At 26.4% G+C, this 21206-nt stretch overlaps 1 protein-coding gene and 1 pseudogene across 1 annotated transcript in view; one reads left to right on the top strand and one right to left on the bottom strand.

The window, feature by feature from the left end:
* LOC149061615 (uncharacterized) overlaps positions 1-21206 on the bottom strand; it is a 587539-nt pseudogene that overhangs the window by 347521 nt on the left and 218812 nt on the right.
* Apoltp (Apolipoprotein lipid transfer particle) overlaps positions 1-21206 on the top strand; it is a 124495-nt gene that overhangs the window by 48350 nt on the left and 54939 nt on the right. The window contains exons 45-60 of the mRNA XM_089218145.1: positions 399-548; positions 648-819; positions 1751-1969; positions 3262-3370; positions 5278-5417; positions 5955-6197; positions 7103-7284; positions 7499-7649; positions 7719-7887; positions 9297-9478; positions 9558-9712; positions 10801-10932; positions 11066-11168; positions 19087-19197; positions 19310-19484; positions 19584-19772. Coding sequence (XP_089074271.1) covers positions 399-548; positions 648-819; positions 1751-1969; positions 3262-3370; positions 5278-5417; positions 5955-6197; positions 7103-7284; positions 7499-7649; positions 7719-7887; positions 9297-9478; positions 9558-9712; positions 10801-10932; positions 11066-11168; positions 19087-19197; positions 19310-19484; positions 19584-19772 — 2582 coding nt within the window. The remainder of the gene's footprint in view (positions 1-398; positions 549-647; positions 820-1750; positions 1970-3261; positions 3371-5277; positions 5418-5954; positions 6198-7102; positions 7285-7498; positions 7650-7718; positions 7888-9296; positions 9479-9557; positions 9713-10800; positions 10933-11065; positions 11169-19086; positions 19198-19309; positions 19485-19583; positions 19773-21206) is intronic.

A 21206-nucleotide genomic window follows, 5' to 3' on the forward strand; every position in this document is an offset into this window, starting at 1 on the left:
AATTTTGAATATGCCCTGTGAATGTACTTAAATTAGTTAAAAATATGTTCATAATACATGATCATCACGAAATGTCTTAAATTGTTCATCATTCAATAGACCATAGTTAATTAAAATAAGTAGTAAAAAATATAAATTGATAATATTATTTTGACTTTTTATAAAAAGCAGAGAGTCTATACCATAGAATAATATAGACTAGCGTAGGTCATATAGTCCGTTTCACTGAAAACGAATTTTTTGTTTTAATTTCAACACTGAGCTTTCCATTAAAGAACTGCTCTGACTCAACTGCTCAAGCTTATAGGTTGATTTAATTCTCTACTTGCGCATATACGTTACGAACAAAACATTTTATAGATGTTAATATAATATATATATATCTTTTTCATTTACAGTTTGGAAGTATTTTACCCACCGGAAATCAAGATCACATCAGCAATGGTGATCTTCGAGTCGTTCGACCAATTCACATCGTTCATTAACACAACTACGCCGTTTGTCAACATTCCGTACTTTGCGTTGCGCATCATTGCAGACACAACCTCGTAATATATAATTAACTTTTAAGCTTGTAAACACATCCGGCTTCTGAGACCGGAAACTGTTGTTACAATAATATTACAACGGTAGTGTGCTTTCGACAGATTGAACTTTCATCGACATATTGAGGTGTTTTGGCCGCACAATAGTGCTCTGATGAACGCTACTAAAACCAAGACGCTGAAAGAAGTCAGCATATTGAACGTAGGAGAAATACTTTTGCATTTCCCTATCGACAAGAAGTACCACGTCGGTAGGTTCGAGTTCAAATACGAAGTAAGTTCGCTGTTATAGAATAATTGTACCCAATGCCGAATACGTACAGACTAGGTACAGAGCATATACCTACCAATAATTGCTTTCTAGCCAAGTCAACTAAAATTCTGAAATTAATGATGATCATAGATTCAATAATGCATGTTCATGTTTAAGATCGCGAAATCTATTATCTGTGACTGAAATAGTAAAATTCCATGACAAATTTTTCAAAAACCATCATTAAATTAGTACTTAATGTCTTAATATTCAAATTCAATAATTATTGAATTTTAAATCGAAACTTTTCCAGATAATTTAAGATGAAACTAAAAAGAAATGTTTGTTAAAGTCTGCTCATATATTTATTAAAAACATATTATATTTAAAAAATGTACAAATAACTATATTATAAAAATATAATTTATAACTACTTAAAATTAATTCATAAAAAATCTATAAAATAGGGGAGGTAGTTTTAAAATATTATCAAGTGTTCAATTATTATTTTTATGTAACTTTATAACCGGGAGCCTTATAAATTATAATGTATTATATTTACAGTTGTGCAGCTCATCATTCATATAGTATATTGTACTACGTAACAGATAGATTAAAAAAAAAATATATACATTTACAATTAAACATTTTTTTTTATCAATATGTTTCATTATATTACAACAATCATTAATAATTAATGCACAAAAATATGAACGATCAATACTCTATCGTATATAATTTTAGGTCCAATGACAGAATTATAACACATTCGTGCATTCGTGTTACACCCCTATGCACTTTCTATAATTGATCCGGGTGTCTTGAATCTTAATTGTATTTTGAGCTTGTCATTCGTTACATACAAATAATCAAAATGAGTGTCCCTTATTCCATTCATTGTAAGATAATATTATGTACATTTATTATAATGCTATATTAATATTCAATTTAGGACTTGACGAAAGAAATAATTGGAGATTCGAGAGTCGTGTACGATGAAATTAAAATCATCGAAGGAAACTTTACTAGAAAATTTACGGTATACGAAAACAACTTTATTGATGACGACATTGACGTGACGGTCCAGAATAAAATGCTACCACTGGGCGTGAGGTACCTCCACAGGGTGAATAAAGATGGTCATGTAGCTACGGTGGACGTTCCAAAAACCGTGAGTAATCAGAGCCGCAATTTAATTTTATCAGCTTTAACAAAAGACAACATTACTGGCCCAAATGTTCAAGCAACATAGTAGTTATTAAATATTGGTAATTGTGTGACTATGTGCTTCATATTTTTATCTCCCTTTTCTTTCTTCGACCACACACCAGTATAAAGATATTAAAAAATGTATGATGAATATTTCCAATTTTAACACAATTTTACTAACTTACATTAAAATATAAATGGTAAAAGATAAATTATCAATATGCATTTACGTAAATAATAAATCATTTAACCGATTTGTTTTAAAATGTGTTCTTCATTTAAAATTTACGCAGTCTTGTAATCAATTATTAATTTGTCAAGATCTAAAAACTTCATGTTAATGTATATTAGTTTCTTAATTATATAAGAAATATTAATATATCAATTCATGTATTTGCATAAAATAAATTTCAAAAGTATATAAATAATTATTCTAGAATTATGCGCATACAGCCTAATGCAATGATTCCGGGTTATATTTTTGTTCCGGTTGACTGTATTCGGCGTTCTTTCTGTAATAGGTTGTTCATAGAGCAAGGCTTATAAATTCTTTGATTTTTTCAATTATATTTTATCACATATATGGTTATTAATATTTGTATTCCTTGTATCAATCAATAAATAGACAGAAAATATACTATTAAGGTATATTTTGATTTCAACTATAAATTTTAAGATTTATTTTCAATTTTTTTGTTACAATATTAGTAGCTATATAATTGTTGTACTTTTGACGTTGGGCCCTCATTAAAAAAAAAAAAAAAAAACGCTTCGCTCTGGTCATGACTCGGGTCCCCTATCTATATTGACAAAATAATAATAATTAGGAAAAAATAAAAATTTCAACCACTTGGTTGGTATTTAATATGATTTCTTAGAAATAATATTTGAACAAAAATATGTTACAAAAAAAATGAAAAAAAATGTATGCCACGAGTTATACGCAAAAACCTATGAGAGATGTTTCTAAACTTGTTATCTTTTGTTATCACATTAGAATAAGCAGTAATAGCCGATCTACGTACAAAATATACATTTTAATGTTAGGAACTTCGAGTCAGTTTTTAATGTTTTATAATATATCATACTTAATGTTTTCTCCAAACGTCAATACATTCGCTTATATATTTTAACCCTATAAAAAAAGTCAGTGAGACATCCTAATCGCAACCCAAGTAGCATACCTATATAGTGAAATATTTGTAAAGCTGTTGTTATCATAACGTTGAATAATATTTTAAAATCGGGTTTCAGGACTTTAAGCGTATGGAAGTGTTTAAACTTCATAACAAGACCGAATTCAACGTGACCCTGGAAATGTTGCAAGACAAATACGAAATAGCCCGGGAAAATACATTGAAAGGTTTGGACGTTGTGTTTACGTAATAATAATAATAATAATTGTCATCGTGCACTGATTTTATATCATATTTTTGTAGGTATTTAAAAGGCGAAGGCGACAGAAGCCATTTTTATATTAAAAATAATAATAATTATAATAATAAAAAAGAACCACTATTGAAAAAAAAAACAATAAAGTTATACATAACAGTATATAATATAATATTATTACTTTATACGTTCCGACTTCTACTGTTTCAATGGTTCTATATACATTTAGAGCTTTCAAACAAATATTATGTAATCGATTCAGAGTTACCGTTCGTGGGTTTGGAACTACACTTCGGATAATTGAAAAAATTCTATGTTAATGAATTCCATGTAAACAACGTACGAGTTCGCATTTATTGAATAACTTACCGAGAATTATTTGCGTATTGGTATTGTTTGACATTACAAGTACCATTGCAGCCAACAGTAAATTAATTACTTTTTAATAGATTAAAACAAAAAAAAATATACAATGATTGTTTAAAATTTATTATAATTAAGCATGCCTTTGAAGTTTAAAACTAATTATTTGATGCAATGAGAGCGCTTTTGTTATATGGTGTACCTACTGTACCTATACCTACAAGTTATGTATGTACCTATGTTAAATTCTCATCGAATTTGATAGTAATATCAATATTTTATTTTGATTTAAATTATTTCACATAGATAAATAGAGGATTTTTTAGACCTCATGGTGTAGAACTGCAGACTCCTCACGAGTATAAATTATCCGATTAAAATAAAACGATATTTTACTTTTTTTTTCCGGGCTTGACGCGTTGACAACGATTAAAATTAATGCGCCAAAAAAACGCTTAAAACGATTTAAAGCTTTTAAAAAGCCACACACAATACAATACACAACAAAAAAGTTTTAAAATTATCTTTATTGAAACTCCAAATCAGTTGTTTATGCACATCATATTAAAGTAATCGGAGATCGGTAGGCATCAAAAATTATTAGCGAGTCTGTAAATTTAATTTATAACTGAAAATGCAAATGTGTTGATTCCTGAATATATATTAAAAATTAAAAATGTGTTGGTATCTAATAATAAAAGACAATATTATGTGTCAAATACATATTATAAGCATGTTGAACATATAACGTTGAAAATTTAAATATACAATTCTAAGTGTTTTTTTTTAATGATAATATTTTCTATCAAATTATAATCAACAGGGACAAAATTCTTATCAGAATTCAATATATTATAATACATATTATTTATTACAATGTACATAATTTTCCTGGTTTCAAATATGCTTGCTTCGTTGATATTTATCACTAATATAGGATGAATTATTAGATTCTTATTGTTAATTATAAAATAAAAATCTGGTACAAACCATAATGAAAGATTATATTATAATATTTATGACAACACTAGAAGTGTAGCATAGCGTTTTAAATAGATACCTACGATTAAAAAAGGTATTAAATAATTATACGTTATGCATTCGATTAAATCTTCGACTAATCTCAAATTCCAATATTAACACACGAAGCCTTTAAAGATAAAACGGGTACAAAATATTTTGTATTTACTATAATATTAGCTATAATTAGTATTATGATACACAGGAATTTTTTAGTTTACCAAAATTTTTAACTGTAGTACGGTCGTCCACGTTTTTAATTTTAAAGTTATAACATTTTTTGAAAACATGTAGGCCACCTACTAACTTTAATATAATTTATTGTGAAATGTTAAAAAGTTTAATACAATTTATTATTAAGATAACGATAACCTATCAGATATTTGGTTTTTTTTTCGTTATTAAATTACTTAATTTTTATATGAATAATAGATAATCATTTTTTTTTAAATCAATAAAAATAATTAAAAGTTGTTTTCGTTTAATTATTTGCAGTGATCAATTTCAACAGAAGCATTGTGATCAATTCACATTATGTTGACGATAATGATGACTCTTATTCAAGAAATATAAAAATAGTTCTGAACCCCGAAGCTTGGATGAACTCGGCACTAAGGGTCGCTTATCATAATTCGGTTTGTAGTTCATGATTGTAATTAAATGAGACAAGAAGATGTCAGTTCACTATTTATTTTCTATCTTTGATCCTCGCGCAACATAGTGAATTTTTGGTGAAGAATTTTGCTTAGTTAGATTTAATATTAGACTGCATTAATCTATTATCAAACTTAAAGTTAAAAACATTATCTTTATTCGTACGTTTGCTCTTTTAAAGTATTTAATTTTTTTAAATATAATATGATCATTTTAAAATAATTGTAATATTTTGTATACTCATAATTTGCAGAAAAATTAAAAATAAATCGTACAATAGCAAAAAAATTTAAATATGAAAAAAATGTTTTTTTAATTAAAGTTTGATTAGGTCAATCCACTCGACCAGTGACCACTCTAATATTAAAACTAACAATACAAAGTTGGTGTTGTGCTGAACAATAATTTGCTATTTTTCGCGTTTCTTGGAGAAAGAAAACCGATTGTGTGCTGACACAAAATAGGTATATATTTAATTTTTGAATTATATGAATGAAATAATTTGAACTTGTTTAAAGACACCTAGCGAATACGGGAAAATAATCGACATAAACGTAGCATATCCCAGGAGGAATTTCTCGATTATCAGTGATATAGAGACGGATACTAAATATTTGATGTCTCAGATGACACTAATACAGCATAGACCTTTGCCGGACGATAAATACGTACTCGGATATAGAATTGATTGGAGAAAACTTGAGTCTAAAGTCAATAGACATCGTATAGCTGTGTTGTTGTTCCACCCTTCATTTCAAAAAGTAAGTAATTCGACCATAAGACGTCTAGAGTAAATAAACTTAGAATTGTAGTAAGTAGGTAGTCAGTCTTGTTTGAGTACAAGATAAATTATTTTATCTATAAAACTATTTAGCTTCTACGAATTTCTTTAAAAGAGTTTAGATCTCAAGATGTTTGTTATCTCCTTATAAAAATACAACTTCAGTTGTCTGGTGTTAAGTTAAATATATTCATATATTTTTATTGATAATTTAAATTTCTCAAATTTTCAAATTCACTAGTTTTGTCTGGTAAACTTGTCAACTAGTTAACTGTTCATACATCTGATTAGCAAATATTAGTGGTGTGGAGACAGTTTTAAACCAATTGGTAGGTAATATAATTGAGTTTAAATTCATAAATTGTATACTATATATATATACGAGTAGGTACTCAATGATGGATAGTATATTAATTTATATGGGCTTTTTCTTTTATATTTTTCTTTTGAATAAGAAAGAGATCAAAGTTACCAACGTTATATTCGAATCAGAAAAATGACTAAAAAATAAAAATAAATGTGTTATAAATAAAACACAAATTTGTTTCTAGAATATGTAGTGTGCTCCGTTTGACGAATAATATAACATAATTATTAATTGCTGTGTTATAGTAAGGCAGTTAGTAGCTATATGCAACATATTTTACTATAATTATAAAGAGTAAATAAATGCCCATCTCACTTAAATCTATTTCTTTTGAGCATTTTAATTTCAACGAAGTATACAACTATTTTATATATTTAATATTTTAAAACACTCGATATCTGTTTTTCAGAATTGAATTTCATGATAATTGTTTGATTTTGCAATTATTTTAATATTTAATCCAATGAATTTAACCTACGTATAGCTTTAATTCCAACTGTATTTATCATATGTTTCAGAACGTTACAATTAAAGGAAACTATTCACGTGGTAACTCGATACTCTTCGATCTAAATGCTGAATACGATTATGCATTGGATTCAAGACGAAAGTTTACCATAGGTTGCTTGATTGAAAACAATTCTGTCAAGTCTAAACGAAACTACTTTTTATCCCTTAAAGGAAGACATTTAATTACCAGGTAATTATTAATTATTATCAGTTATGTGAATGACTTTATGAACGACGAGAAGTAAGATCTTCATAACTGTTCCAATTAAAATATTGATATGAATCAAATATTGTTAGACGAAATCACAGACAACAATATGTACTCATAAATGGTTTATTAAAACAAAAAAGATTATGAACAACAATAAACATCATTATTCCTAAAGCATAAAAATTGTTTTTAGATTTAAATTGGACGCTGCTGGTACTTTTAAATCACAAGAATTCTTTCATTACTTCCACAACAATATTACTTATAAACGGGCATACTTACCAGATCAGTATTGGGATGGTAAAGGTGTATTAGATTTTTTTAACAAAACTATACTAATCGAGGTTAATATTTTCAATTATAAATTATTACTATAAAAAAGAAAAACTAACATTAATGATATTGTGAATTAGAAATATTCAATTCACGATACCACTTTTATCTACGGGAATTACAGTAATTTTCAAGGAACTCATTATGTGAATGGACTGATACGAAGAGGAGATGATCAAAATATTGTTGGAACATTTTACATCAATATTCCACAAAAAGACACTAATTTAGTTATTAATTTCACTCCAGGTAAAGATAAATATCATAATCAATAATATGGATTATTTAGTTAAATTATATTTTCAATTTTTTCACATATTGTTAAATTAAAAAAAATAGCTAGAAAAGTCGCTTAACTATATTATGGAAAGTGGCCTTAGTCATTGAATGATCTTACTATAATAGATGTGTTAAGTTTTAACTCAATGAATAGCGATTAATCAAAATGCACAATAAAATAAATATAATAATTTTTAGTGGATAAGCTTTTAACCTATATTCGTAAGAATACGCTAATAACATAGTAACATACATTTATATTTATATTTTTGTATTTTTGTTGCTTAACATTTTTGCAAAAAAAAAAAAAAAAAAAATACGTACTAATATTTCTTGTTGTTACTTAATAATACCTAACTTATAAGTTATTACCGAGGAACTGTAGAACAATAACAATAAATTCATGCTGAAAATAGTCAACAATTATTTATCCAAATATTTTTGATAGTTGTATCGTGTATAGAAATAGATTGTATCTGTAACAGTGGAATATTTCAATTTTCTAACATTTTTATACCTCTGAATAATTGAAAAGCCACAAAAATTATCTGATGATAAATAGTTATTTTACGTTTTACATTTTGAATATATGAATGTCGTCCACATTTGAACGTAAAATATTCATGTCTCATAATAAATTTATGTGACATACACTAAACATTTTTCTAAGTTCTCAATTAAAACTTAATTTTTGCAATTCGATTAATTTCGTAAAAATTTGAACTTAATAACGTTGTATAAACAACTTTAAGACTTTAAAACCATGTATTTAGTTTGCAAACTTTTGACAAAGCATATTTTTAAAAGGCAACAATTCTCAATGTCTATAAATAACTCAAATATCTAGAATAATTAAACTATTCATACTTGTACCTATATTTTTTTGTAATAGACTTGCTTAAATTGATATTGGAACATGCATGTGCTGGCGGGTGAAAAATATATTTAAATCACATAATATCAAATTAATATAATATTCTTTTAATTATATTATAATTTTAATACTTTTAAAACCAGTTTTGTTTTCAATCTGTTATGAATAAGACTAACTTAATTATTGTTTTATTTAATGAGCTATGAATTCGTTTACCTAAATAAAAATATCAGACAATGGACAATGTATTTTGGTTGAATTTCATTGCTAAAATACAAAATGATTGTGAAATTTAATGCTAGTTGAATAAATCAGGTTACGTGTATAAATTCATTGTCTAATGGATTCAAATTAAATTTCAAACACCAGGCATCTATTATAAAAAATATTATTGATTTTAACAACTCACAACATAATTATTTTGTAAACATATTTTTAATTAGTTATCCCTGTTTATGTATTCATTGAATTTGTGTCTTATTTCCACTTAAATTAAATATTCTAGACGCCACAAAACAATTGTTTATGTCTGGAAATATGTTGGAGAGTAAACATGCTAAATTTAACATATGGAGAACCGAAGACAATGTAATTATTCCAGATGTTGGATTTTCTTTAAGTCTTAACCATTCTAGATTACTGTCTTCTACATTGGAATGGAGAATCGATTTAAAAGACAATATTGTGGTAATTAAAATATATTATTATTATTATTTTAATGCGTTATAATATTAATATATATGCTTACGTGAATGTGCATATTTAGAACGCGTTACGTACATCAGTTAACCGCACTTGGTGTTATATTCAAGATACAACAGAGTTTTGGACACATTACATAAAATCTCAGACTGTGGAAACTGCAAATGGCATTTGGGCTGATACAAAACCGGAAATACAAGAATTTCTCAACGATATAAGGTATTGTGAATTTCGTTTTATTTGACCTTAAATAATAGAAATTCAATAAGAGAAAAGCTTTGTGATATTTTGAATTTAATTATTTTAAATTTAATTTTTATACTAAATGCACTTAATATAGTGCCGTGCTTTATAGTTTAATATCAAGTTTATTGATTAGGACATAGAAATTATAAAATAACCCTGTCTTAGAAGTTAAACTTATTCAAGCATAAATTCAATGTGCTCAAAGTTGGTTCATTTTGATTCACCAAGGTTTATCAATATAGATTAATATCGTTGTAGAATAAATTGTGTTAGGTCATGGATAGTCTCGTGTATATAAAATATTTAAAGACAATTGTTTAAATATTAAAACGTTATATCAATTTAATAGATTATTTATAAAATAAGGTTAAGTTCAAATAGTAAAACTGCCAGGAAATAAAAATAACTGTACTACTTAGTACTTAAAACTGTTAATTAGTAAGTGATATAATATATCTGAGTCAGTTATTTATAGATGTTATAAAGACTTAGCTCGAGGTTTTATAAATTACATTTTAGAGCATTATATACTATGGAAATAATAATTATATCGTTTAACATCTTCGATATCCAGTTCCTTTTCAGGACCAATAACACTCCTGAAAATACACTTCTAATTCCATAACCTGAAATATAAATATTTTTTGAGTATTGTGGGACATGGATATCGAATTTTAAACGAATAATTAATTAATTATAACTTATAATAAGTACTTCATTAAATTGTATTGATGAATGATGAGCAGAGTAGTAAACCAAAATTTTTTGACGTATTCCGTGTCAATCTTTTTCACACTTCGAACCTTCAAATGCTATTACAAATACCTAATAAATATTAACAGATTAACTACTTGTTTGAAGATTCATTTTTACCTAATTATTGAAATACTTCAAGAAATATGTGATGCAAAATGAGATGATGTAAAATGTATGATGCTCTCATTAAAAAAAAAAAAAAAAAAACATTAATAAAAAATAATAAAAATAAAGAACTATGAAATAATTTTTTTTAAATAGCTTTTTTATTCTTAACTTGTTCACACTGTTCATAATTTGTGCAGCAACTTCCACGTACTAGAAGAAGATTTGGCGTATTTCAGAAAGGTGTTCAATAATTCTTACAATGCGAACGAGTTTTATTTGAAAGATATCCACGGGCTGTACATTGCAATGACGGAGGACATGTCATTTATGTAAGTGTTGAACGAATGTAGAAACTGAATAAATCGTTTATGCAATGTACTACCATGTACTTTCCTACGTACCGTGTATGGTGCAACAATAATTGATGATCAATATACTCACTCGTTTCGTTTCGTTTTTTAGGGACAAAATGGGATCGTTACCGCAGATCGTCAATGAAATATGGACTGCGTTAGGTGACACTGGACAAACCATCAGGAAATCTATAGTTTGGTTTATCGACAACGTGAGTGATATTTTATTTATACAAAAGCTATTATAATATATAGGTGCATATACTTCATAACCTGCAGTCTGTCATAGAAATAGCTAATAAATTTAGTTAACTTTGATGTTATATCTACATCTTCTAAAATTCAATATTTAAAAAATGTTTTCTTAGTTAAAATAATGATTGAAATAAGTATATAAAATACAAATATTGATTAGAACACCAATTATTACATAGGGACTAAAATAGCGTTTCGTTAATTCGAACGAAATTGGGCGAAAGTGGTCGTTCAGATTATCGATTTTGTTTGAATTATCCATGATTTTATTAATATACATTTTCTTGCAATTTAAACTTCACAATTAATTATTAAACTTTAAAATGTAAACATAAATTATTACAGAACATACAACTAGGTATTTAACGCTGATCGTTAAACGTAAATTAAAAGAGTATTTTTTTTAAATATTGAATATAGGTAATAATATTTACATATTATATACGTTTGTTATTTTATGTTAATGTGAAATAATTTAATTCCAATTGAAGTTAGATTCCATTTCATAAGTATTCCCTTCTATCATGCATGCTTACATACGTACCTACGTGTTTTTTTTTATTTATAACTTTCAGATAAGTTGGAAATTAGCCTTTGTTACTAGTATAGATAATAATATTTTAGGCGAATGTAAGTTCCTACACGTTAAAAAATAAGTAAATATGTAAGTTCCTTTACGTTAAAAAAAGGTAGGTACGTATGTAAGTAGTATATTATACTGCGTATATTATTAAATATGATTATATAATATTATATATAGTTTATAAGTTATCGACCTAATATCAGTTATATCATATTATAATATTGGCATACATTTTAATATTGAACGGGCCGGGAACGAACGGTCATCAAAATAGCTCCCTATCCCCGGCCTCCTCCACTTTGAAATTTCAAAAAAAATCAACTCCATTCGTTTGTGCTTCGTTTGTGTTGGTTTGTGCTTTTAATCCCGTCGTTTGTGCTCAACTCCTTCCAAAGTTACTTACTTTTGAAATTCCAAAGTTACTTACTTTTGAAATTCCAAAGTTACTTACTTTTGAAATTCCAAAGTTACTTACTTTTGAAATTCCAAAAAGAGGGGGGGGGGTGCGGGGACATGGAACTCACCAAGCTACTTCGCGCGTTATACACGATACCCCGCTGCTCACCAACCGACCTGTGTGTGTGTGTAATGTATGTATAGCGACCCAAAGGAAATGGACGGGGTCGCCGAGCAAGACCAGAGTGTGCTAGTGTGTGATGGATGTATGGTATCAATGTTTTTTAATATTTTTTATCCTTATAATTTTTTAAGTTTTTTAATTGCATTAAATTTTAATTTTTAATTATGTGCATTAAAAACAAATAACGATTCTTTGAACTAGTTTTTTTACAGTGTAAAATACAAAATGTGTATATTAAATATTTAAAATCGAAATTAAATTAAATTTTTAGATACAGAGCGGAGCGAGGAATGTATTGATTTTATAATGATATGTGTGTTTTTTAATTTTTTTGTATTTTTTTTTGTGTCTTTCATCACGTTTTGGGGCAGTAAAAGTGCTTCGATTTTCGACTTCAGTACCTTGTTCGATCAGAAAATGAATCTAGTTGGTACTTTGCGTCAAAAGTAAAAATTCTCAATATTTTTCTAAATATCGGAATAAACAAACTAAAAATAAAATTAAGGGAAAACTAGAAATTTTACGCACAATCAGTTTTTGAAAAAATCGATTTTATTTTTTGATGTAAATTTAAAACAAATGACCATAGATACATGAAATTTTCACCGTATGTTTATATAAGTATATTCTATCCATCATGAAATTTTCAAAAATTTTCGACTTAAGTTGAACTATTCATAGGTATTTGCAATTTTCGATCATTATTAGTTTTTTTTTAAATTAATATCGATAACAATTTATTTGTTGGGTAGAAAAGCTTGAAAAATTAATACAAGGCTCCTAACATATTGTTACAAAAGCAGTTGAAAAATAAAATAAATTCATGGTCACAATTTTTTTTTATAAGCATTCAAAATTTGCATTTTGACAAAATACGTGAAAATCACAAAAATTCACAAATTATTTTAAACTAGAAATTCATAAAAAATTTTCTTTTTAAATCTAAGATTTTTACAATATTGGATTTTCACTGGATTTCACATTTAGTGATTTTCTTATTTTGGTGTAACTCTAAAACAAATTACCACAGATACTTGAAATTTCGACTGAATGTTTATATAGGCATGTTATATATTTGATAAAATTTTCAAAATATTTAGATTTGTTTTGAGCTGTTTACTGACATTTTAATTTTTCAACTTTATTAGTTTTTTTTTTCTATAAATATCGATTAAAATGTATTTGTTGGGTAGAAAAGCTTGAAAATTTAATACAAGGCTTCTAACACATTGTAACAATAGCAGTTGAAAAATATTAAAAATTCGTAGGCACAATTTTTTTTTATAAGCATTTAAAGTTCAAATTTTGACTAAATACGTAAAAATTACGGCAATGTTCAAATTATCTTAGATAGAAATTCATAAAAGTTTTTCTTTTTAATTCTAAGATTTGAAAATTTAATACAAGGCTCCTAACGTATTTTTACAATAGAAGTTGAAAAATAAAAGAAATACATGGTCACAATTTTTTTTTATAAGCATTCAAAGTTTGAATTTTTACAACATATTATGTAAAAATCACGAAAATTCGTAAATTATTTTATGCTAGAAATTCATAAAAAATTTTCCTTTTATATCTAAGATTTAAAAATTTAATACAAGGCTCATTATATATTTTTACAATAGCAATTGAAAAATAAAAGAAATATATAGTCACAATTTTTTTTTATAAGCATTTAAAGTTCAAATTTTGACTAAATACGTAAAAATTACGGCAATGTTCAAATTATCTTAGATAGAAATTCATAAAAGTTTTTCTTTTTAATTCTAAGATTTGAAAATTTAATACAAGGCTTCTAACATATTTTTACAATAGCAGTTGCAAAATAAAAGGAATACATAGTCACAATTTTTTTTTTAAGCATTCAAAGTTTGATTTTTGACAACATATTATGTAAAAATCACGAAAATACAGAAATTAATACAAGGCTCATAATATATTTTTACAATAAAAATTGAAAAATAAAAGAAATGCGTAGTCACAATTTTTTTTATACAAGCATTCAAAGTTTGAATTTTGACAACATATATAAAAATCACGAAAATTCGCAAATTATTTCAAACTAGAAATTCATAAAAATTTTTCTTTTTAAAACTAAGATTTGAAAATTTTTAATAATCTATAATATATCCTAGACAGATAAACCGTCTTCGCTCAGAATCGTTTTTCGTATACAATGATATAATATCATTGGATTCAAATTTAATTCCATCCATTACAGTAACCCACTTGTAACCTACTGTACAGCAGAGCGACATACACGACTTACCCGCTTTTTTTTTTTTATTATTAATAATATACATAATCACTACAAGAGTATAAGCTAATTGACAAAAGGAAAATTGGAAATTTTGATTGAAGAAGCCACCCACCAATGACACTTTCGTATTTTAATTATTTTATTTTATACAAGTAAAACCGAAGTAACGTGGAAATTTTGTTATAGGTACAAACGCCATCGCCATAAACAATAATGATTCACGATGAGTTAATCTTACAATATTAGTTGAATTATTCCAAATCATATTTTATTACAATATTCAGAGCAATTGTTTGTGTTTCCGTTTTATTCAATAAATATTTATATTGCTTTTAATATTACATTTGTATGTAAAAAGATATTCGATTATAGTAGTTTTAATGTGTTTCTGAAAAAGGACTATATTCAAATATGCCAACCTCCAGGCCATTGATTTCACGCTGTGACGCGGTTCACTATATAATATTATTATTATGTACTATGCTTGTAACCACAAATAAAATAAATATAATAAAAAATAATAAATATTATATAGTTATAATATAATAAATATTAATATACCAAATTCTTGAACATTCAGAGTAGTTTTTCCTAAGTTTATTTTCCATTTGGCACATTACACATTATAGATAAAGGTACTAAAATTTGAGGTACATATTCAATAAACTTTTGTACTTTCAATGACAATAACTTTAAGGTCCGTCAGAAATAAACGGCACAGGCCAAACAAATATTGAAATATTCACATTAAATTATTGAAAGGCATTTATAGGACATGATCAATTTTCAATTTTTTTAGTTATAAGTTTATTTAACAAAATTTTATCAAGCCAAAAAGTTTGAAATTTAATGGAATGTTTCTCCTAACCATAAATTGTTATCATATAATTTACTAAATTAAAAATATACAGAGGGAAGATTTTTTTACAAGCATTTAAATTTAAAGTTTTAACAAAATTCATCAAAATCACCAAAGTTTGTAAAATATAGCCGAGGATTGAAAATTTAAATCTATATTTTTTTATAAGTATCTACCTATTTCATACTGTAACCAAAACAACTAGAAAAATATACAAACAAAGATTTTTTTTTTCATAGATATTTTAAGTTCAAATTTGGACAGTATCTAGTAAGGTATTTAAACAAATAATAAACATTTTATTTATTATTGTATTGTATTTAAAAAAATATTATTTGGGAAACTTAATTGTCTAACATTTTTCTTGGAAAGAAATAATAATAATAAAAAAAGTTATTTCAATAATTTAATGTGAATATTTCAATATTTGTTTGGCCTGTGCCGTTTATTTCTGACGGACCTTAAAGTTATTGTCATTGAAAGTACAAAAGTTTATTGAATATGTACCTCAAATTTTAGTACCTTTATCTATAATGTGTAATGTGCCAAATGGAAAATAAACTTAGGAAAAACTACTCTGAATGTTCAAGAATTTGGTATATTAATATTTATTATATTATAACTATATAATATTTATTATTTTTTATTATATTTATTTTATTTGTGGTTACAAGCATAGTACATAATAATAATATTATATAGTGAACCGCGTCACAGCGTGAAATCAATGGCCTGGAGGTTGGCATATTTGAATATAGTCCTTTTTCAGAAACACATTAAAACTACTATAATCGAATATCTTTTTACATACAAATGTAATATTAAAAGCAATATAAATATTTATTGAATAAAACGGAAACACAAACAATTGCTCTGAATATTGTAATAAAATATGATTTGGAATAATTCAACTAATATTGTAAGATTAACTCATCGTGAATCATTATTGTTTATGGCGATGGCGTTTGTACCTATAACAAAATTTCCACGTTACTTCGGTTTTACTTGTATAAAATAAAATAATTAAAATACGAAAGTGTCATTGGTGGGTGGCTTCTTCAATCAAAATTTCCAATTTTCCTTTTGTCAATTAGCTTATACTCTTGTAGTGATTATGTATATTATTAATAATAAAAAAAAAAAAGCGGGTAAGTCGTGTATGTCGCTCTGCTGTACAGTAGGTTACAAGTGGGTTACTGTAATGGATGGAATTAAATTTGAATCCAATGATATTATATCATTGTATACGAAAAACGATTCTGAGCGAAGACGGTTTATCTGTCTAGGATATATTATAGATTATTAAAAATTTTCAAATCTTAGTTTTAAAAAGAAAAATTTTTATGAATTTCTAGTTTGAAATAATTTGCGAATTTTCGTGATTTTTATATATGTTGTCAAAATTCAAACTTTGAATGCTTGTATAAAAAAAATTGTGACTACGCATTTCTTTTATTTTTCAATTTTTATTGTAAAAATATATTATGAGCCTTGTATTAATTTCTGTATTTTCGTGATTTTTACATAATATGTTGTCAAAAATCAAACTTTGAATGCTTAAAAAAAAAATTGTGACTATGTATTCCTTTTATTTTGCAACTGCTATTGTAAAAATATGTTAGAAGCCTTGTATTAAATTTTCAAATCTTAGAATTAAAAAGAAAAACTTTTATGAATTTCTATCTAAGATAATTTGAACATTGCCGTAATTTTTACGTATTTAGTCAAAATTTGAACTTTAAATGCTTATAAAAAAAAATTGTGACTATATATTTCTTTTATTTTTCAATTGCTATTGTAAAAATATATAATGAGCCTTGTATTAAATTTTTAAATCTTAGATATAAAAGGAAAATTTTTTATGAATTTCTAGCATAAAATAATTTACGAATTTTCGTGATTTTTACATAATATGTTGTAAAAATTCAAACTTTGAATGCTTATAAAAAAAAATTGTGACCATGTATTTCTTTTATTTTTCAACTTCTATTGTAAAAATACGTTAGGAGCCTTGTATTAAATTTTCAAATCTTAGAATTAAAAAGAAAAACTTTTATGAATTTCTATCTAAGATAATTTGAACATTGCCGTAATTTTTACGTATTTAGTCAAAATTTGAACTTTAAATGCTTATAAAAAAAAATTGTGCCTACGAATTTTTAATATTTTTCAACTGCTATTGTTACAATGTGTTAGAAGCCTTGTATTAAATTTTCAAGCTTTTCTACCCAACAAATACATTTTAATCGATATTTATAGAAAAAAAAAACTAATAAAGTTGAAAAATTAAAATGTCAGTAAACAGCTCAAAACAAATCTAAATATTTTGAAAATTTTATCAAATATATAACATGCCTATATAAACATTCAGTCGAAATTTCAAGTATCTGTGGTAATTTGTTTTAGAGTTACACCAAAATAAGTAAATCGCTAAAAGTGAAAATCCAATGTTGTAAAAATTTAAATTTCAAATGCTCATAAAAATTTAATTTGAATTTCAGGTGGAATTTTTATTTGTAATAAAGATTGAAAAACTTGTAAGGATTCTTGTATTAAATTTTTAAATCTTAGATTTAAAAAGAAAATTTTTTATGAATTTCTAGCTTAAAATAATTTGTGAATTATCGTGATTTTTACGTATTTTGTCAAAATTCAAACTTTGAATGCTTATAAAAGTAAGTTTTATTTATAAATTGTGACTATGAATTTCTTTTATTTTTCAACTGCTATTGTAACAATATGTTAAGAGCCTTGTATTAAATTTTCAAGCTTTTCTGCCTAACAAATAAATTTTTATCGATATTAAATAAAAAAAAACTAATAATGATCGAAAATTTGAAATGCCTATGAATAGTTCAACTTAAGTCGAACATTTTTGAAAATTGCATGGTGGATAGAATATACTTATATAAACATTAGGTGAAAATTTCATGTATCTATGGTCATTTGTTTTAAAGTTACATCAAAAACCAAAATCGATTTTGTCGAAAAATGAGTGTGCGTAAAATTTCCCGTTTTTCCCTTATCGAAGCATTTTTACTGCCCCAAAACGTGATGACAGACAAAAAAAAAAAAAAAAAAAAAAAAAAAAAAAAAAAAAAACACACATCATGGTAAAATCAATACATTCATCGCTCTGCTCAGAATCTAAAAACTCCGGTTTACAATATTTTATAGCAGTTCGGCCCCGTTGTTTTATCTGGGAACTTATGTATATAAGTTCATATGGTTATACATTGGTTGTATTAAATAATTATTGGATAAAATAATTTGTGAATAAGTTTTTTAAGAAACAGTAAAAAATATTTTTAAATTATATAAAACAATAAAAGCATAACGTATAAACTTTTAAAATTTTAATGTGTGTACGTAAAAAATTTGTACGATTTAGCTGCCCAAAAGACGTTAAAAATGCAATAAAAATATTAAATATGTTAAAGTTTACATTATGTTTGATAAAAAACGAGTCACGTTTGTATTTCGTTGGTCAAGAATAAACATAGCTTACGTAGGTGCTACAGCGAACGCAATGTAACGCAATATAACCATATACTTCTAATAAAAATTATTATATTTCATTGTGTTCGTTACAGATAAAAATGGCCTACGAAGAATTTGGTAAGCTGTTAAAACGATTGATGGAAGGCGAAGCCTTTGTTTACGTCTCGGACTTTATCAATAGTTCCATGGTTAAATATGACAAAGTAAATATCTTTGCTGATTATATTATTATATTTGATAATATATTAAACAATAGAGACATTTTTATTCGATTTAAGTAAAACCTCAACGCCTAACTGCATTTTTGTTGTCCAGTTGATACGTGACGTTCATATATCGTTCATAAGATACGTTGAAAGTATGTTGGAAGAATCTTCAAACACCGTGGCTGCATATTGGAGCAACGTTTTAAAAACCATCGAGCCAACTGTGGTGCAGATTTTTCATCACATCGAAGCTGTTTTCGTGTCAGCTACAAAACACGTCATTCGTGAGTTTTTCATACAACGATAATATTCAATTAAGTTAATAACACATTTAATAATGAACGTTATTTTTTTTTTATTAATACGAATTTATGACTCCGTAGAATTTTTGTACGCGAGACAGCAAGAACTTATGCAATCACCATATTACGCACACACACAAAATATGACACAAGACTTGGACAAATTTTATAAAGACCTCATGCAAAACGATTTATTTACTAATCTAAAAAAATACTCCGCAATATTGTTCGACGTCATCAAGACTAAATATTACCCTCTCATACCATTTGGTAAGTACAACACTATCTACTCTCCCTTTCTTTCTTTCTAAATATATATATATATATACATATGTCATATGCATTTAATTTATTTCATAACTGTATACGTATAAGACTATATATACACAGGTAAATGTGAACATGACACAGTTTTCGACTGAATATAAAGTAATGTTTAGTGGCTCACCATATGATAATATTATATAAAGTTTGAAGTATTTATTCTCACTTACATTTAATAAGATTTGTATACGTTCGAGATATTATGCCGTAATGTAATGAATAAATATGTTTGTTCTCATACTGGACACAAGTGTATCATTATAATTGGCAGTGGCGAAGTTTCAAAGAAAAAATATGAATACTGAAGTCCCTTATTTTTTCAGGTAGTCCACAAATGTCGTAAATTATTATTGTGTTAGTTAAAAAAAATGGAGTCCGAATCATCCACTCTTAGCTCTTAAGTATTACCAATGATAATAGGTAGGTAACTACTGAAATTTATTTAACTCCATAGATGTTTTATATTATTGAAAATATCTCCAAATATGTGGATTAGTGGTGAATCCAGTCATCTAAAGATGGAAAATTATTTTAATTGACAGTGTAATGGTTAATGATAGTTTCCATAGTAGATAAGATTTGTTTTTAATCTCTGTTAGTTTATTCATTATCAAAAATGACGGTAATAATTATAGAGTGTGGTGGTGTAAGAAGATATTTTCTTGATCAGTTTCGCTTTATGTTCGCTCAAAATGGAACGAGATCAATATGATAAAGTTGACAAACATAAAAGATGTATATTATAATAATTGCACCAAAGTTGAAAGTTATCTGTGTGTCGGATCGATGGGCACAGCCGTTAAAGCAAAAAACCCGACACAAGGAGGGTGGTGATTGCCATACTATCCATCCTCCCTGCCTTCAGGGTTTCAGCTAACGCCACTGAAACATACGCATTTACGCCGTTTGATAGTGTGTTTTATAAGAAATAATTATATCGTTTCTGTCCGACAGCTATTATAGCGATAAACATTGGGGCAACGCTGCTCCTTCAATACTTCAATCGTGATTGGGAAGGACAATAACACTGAATCAAGCAATATAATGAGCTTAATCTGCTGTGAAATCAACATTTTGTTTTTAGCTGTCTAGGAAATTATATTTTCTAAGACGATCAATTATGTCGTAGTTACAGGGGTAGTAATTTCAACGACCAAAGCCATTATCCCACATAAAACAGACGCAATAAAGTTGGCAAATTTTACTATGTCAATATGTAAAGCAAAAAATAAAAATAATATAAATGATGTGCATATTACAGTGTGCATTTTATAGTTTAATACTGAATAGTGAGCTTACGTAATTCACAATCATTCACATGCAAATATGCATTCTATCATTGTTTAATTGTTGTGAACTAGCATAGTATATCTTTTAAAA

This window comes from Diuraphis noxia, unplaced genomic scaffold (genome assembly GCF_037042655.1).
Source record: "Diuraphis noxia isolate RWA-SAM2 unplaced genomic scaffold, SU_Dnox_SAM2 contig0001, whole genome shotgun sequence".
Classification (NCBI taxonomy): Eukaryota; Metazoa; Arthropoda; class Insecta; order Hemiptera; family Aphididae; genus Diuraphis; species Diuraphis noxia.